Source organism: Elephantulus edwardii, unplaced genomic scaffold (genome assembly GCF_000299155.1).
Source record: "Elephantulus edwardii isolate Elephantulus edwardi_28Jun2011 unplaced genomic scaffold, EleEdw1.0 scaffold00027, whole genome shotgun sequence".
In the NCBI taxonomy this organism is placed as follows: domain Eukaryota; kingdom Metazoa; phylum Chordata; class Mammalia; order Macroscelidea; family Macroscelididae; genus Elephantulus; species Elephantulus edwardii.
The window spans coordinates 12,428,836-12,430,922 of NW_006399777.1; the positions used below are offsets into that span (position 1 = coordinate 12,428,836).

The 2,087-nt window shown below is 39.9% G+C and overlaps 1 protein-coding gene across 1 annotated transcript in view; it reads right to left on the minus strand.

Annotated features, from left to right (window-relative positions):
* Window positions 1-1,685: 1,685 nt before the first annotated feature.
* Window positions 1,686-2,087, minus strand: part of NGLY1 (N-glycanase 1) — an 89,607-nt gene continuing 89,205 nt past the window's right edge. The window contains exon 12 of the mRNA XM_006883353.1: window positions 1,686-1,861. Within this exon, the coding sequence (XP_006883415.1) occupies window positions 1,686-1,861 (176 nt within the window). The remainder of the gene's footprint in view (window positions 1,862-2,087) is intronic.

Sequence of the window (2,087 nt, forward strand, 5' to 3'; positions counted from 1 at the left end):
GGTACATTCAGTACCCTTCTCCAGCACCACAGCTCAAAAGCATCCACTCTCCTTTTGTCCTCCCTAGTCATTGTCCAACTCTCTGATGCAAAACAGTTTAGCTGCATTTAAAGAGAAAATACAAGGCCTTTGTTTCAAGCTACTTACACAGTATGTATTCTACTGAACTTCACAAGGTGAAAATAACTGAGAATTGGACGTGCCCTGTCTGAAGAAGAGAAAATCACAATAGACCTTTGGAACAAAGGGGGTCGGCACTGTGGCCTACGGGTGACTACCACTAACCGGGGGGCACTCCTCGCCCCCAGAATAAGAGACCACATCAGGCTGCAGGGCAGCACTTATCCTCGGGTAAGGCCCAGGGTGCAAGGTGGGCTGGGCAAGGACGATTAATGCAATGGAGAATCAGACTCAAAAGGGAAGAGTCAGATTACAATGTGGGTGTTGTAATTAATGTCCTCAAACAAAATATGCATTCATTCATGGTTAAACGGAAAACTAATTTACTGAGTAACCAGTCACTCAAATCACAATGAGGGAAAAAAAGGAATTTCTATCAGTTTCACAGTGCTACCACTGTGCTTTCTTGACTCCTAAATGCTCAATTAATGCTCTCTGAATTTAACTGGCCAGTATGAATTACATGCACACTATCTTCATACTGTGTGTATAATATACACTATACACAATTATATATATGTTATATATTAACACAGACACACATACTCTCTTTAAAATATTGTTACATAGTTCTAGAATTAATAACTCTTCTATTGACTAGTGAGCTCTGGTGGCTTAGTGGTAAGGAGCTGGCTGGCAACCCTGGGGCAGGCAGTTCAAATCCACGAGCTGCTCCACAGGACTAAGATGGGCAATCTCCTCCCACGTGATTTACTGCTCAGGAAACTCTCTGGAGGGTCAGTTACGAGTAGGTTCTGATGGCAAGAAGAGTGAGTGAGGGAGTGAGTGATTACACTGAACGTGGTTAATAAAGAACAAACTCAAAGGTAAAGGGTTTCTCAATGTCCACATACTCTAGAATTTACAATGTACCTGAAGTTTGTGCCTTTACTGTTAATCTTTTTATTCCTTGCACTATTTAAGTGATTTTCAGTATTTAACAGTTTATAAAGGTACTCTATTCATTTGTCAAAGCAATCACTAGAAAAGATATAAGGCAAAATAATTAATTTTATTTCTTCAATGCCTACATATTTACAATCATAGAACTTTTCATGCATTAGATAACTTAAAGACACCAGACTTTCACATATTTTTACAAATTAAAGACATTAGGCAAATTTAATCCAAGTGCTTGTGAAGAGATTAATGGCTGATCAGAAAATATCAAATTACTATTTTTAGCTCAAGATTTTTACCACAGTCATGATGAGTATTGAATTATGAACACCATCATTTTTAAAATTTCACATTGGGGCAGTAAGACTTTACGCCAATCATTAAGACTTTAGTCATATATGGAAAGGAGATTTTAATTGGAGATGTTATTGTGGTCTAGAGCATAAAGATCTATTTTCATGAGGTATACATGATGGACAGCCAGAAAATGAAAAGAATACGAGCACAGGGGAAGGGAACTGCCAACAACGCATGCACAGAATCAACAGACGTCAGGCCACGGCGAGTCCTTCATCACCGCCAGCATTCCGCGCATTCTCGGGTGCTCAAAGGTCACTGAATTTTATAATTATCTCCAACCCATTCTCTTCATGGTCATCTAGGCTTTGTCTAAACAGCTGCGCGTGTTGCCAAGCAACATCCCCATCTCCTCTGCTTAATTCTGCTTCCAAAATAACTTCAGTGACACCAAAAAAATCATGATAGCAGTGCAGCTTTTTATCTGTGGAATGAGAGAGAAAGAGACAGAGAGAGAGAGGGGTGTGGGGGGGGAAGGACATTTTGCTTTTGGTAATGTAGAGAGAACAAAGAGTTTTGCACTGTATTTTAGATTTCTGACTTATATGTGAAAACCAAGCTGACTAAAATGAACATAAATGATTCTTTTTGGAGGAAATCTGTGAGTGAGAGAGAGAGGGAGGGAGGGAGGGAGGGAGGAAAGGAAGGAG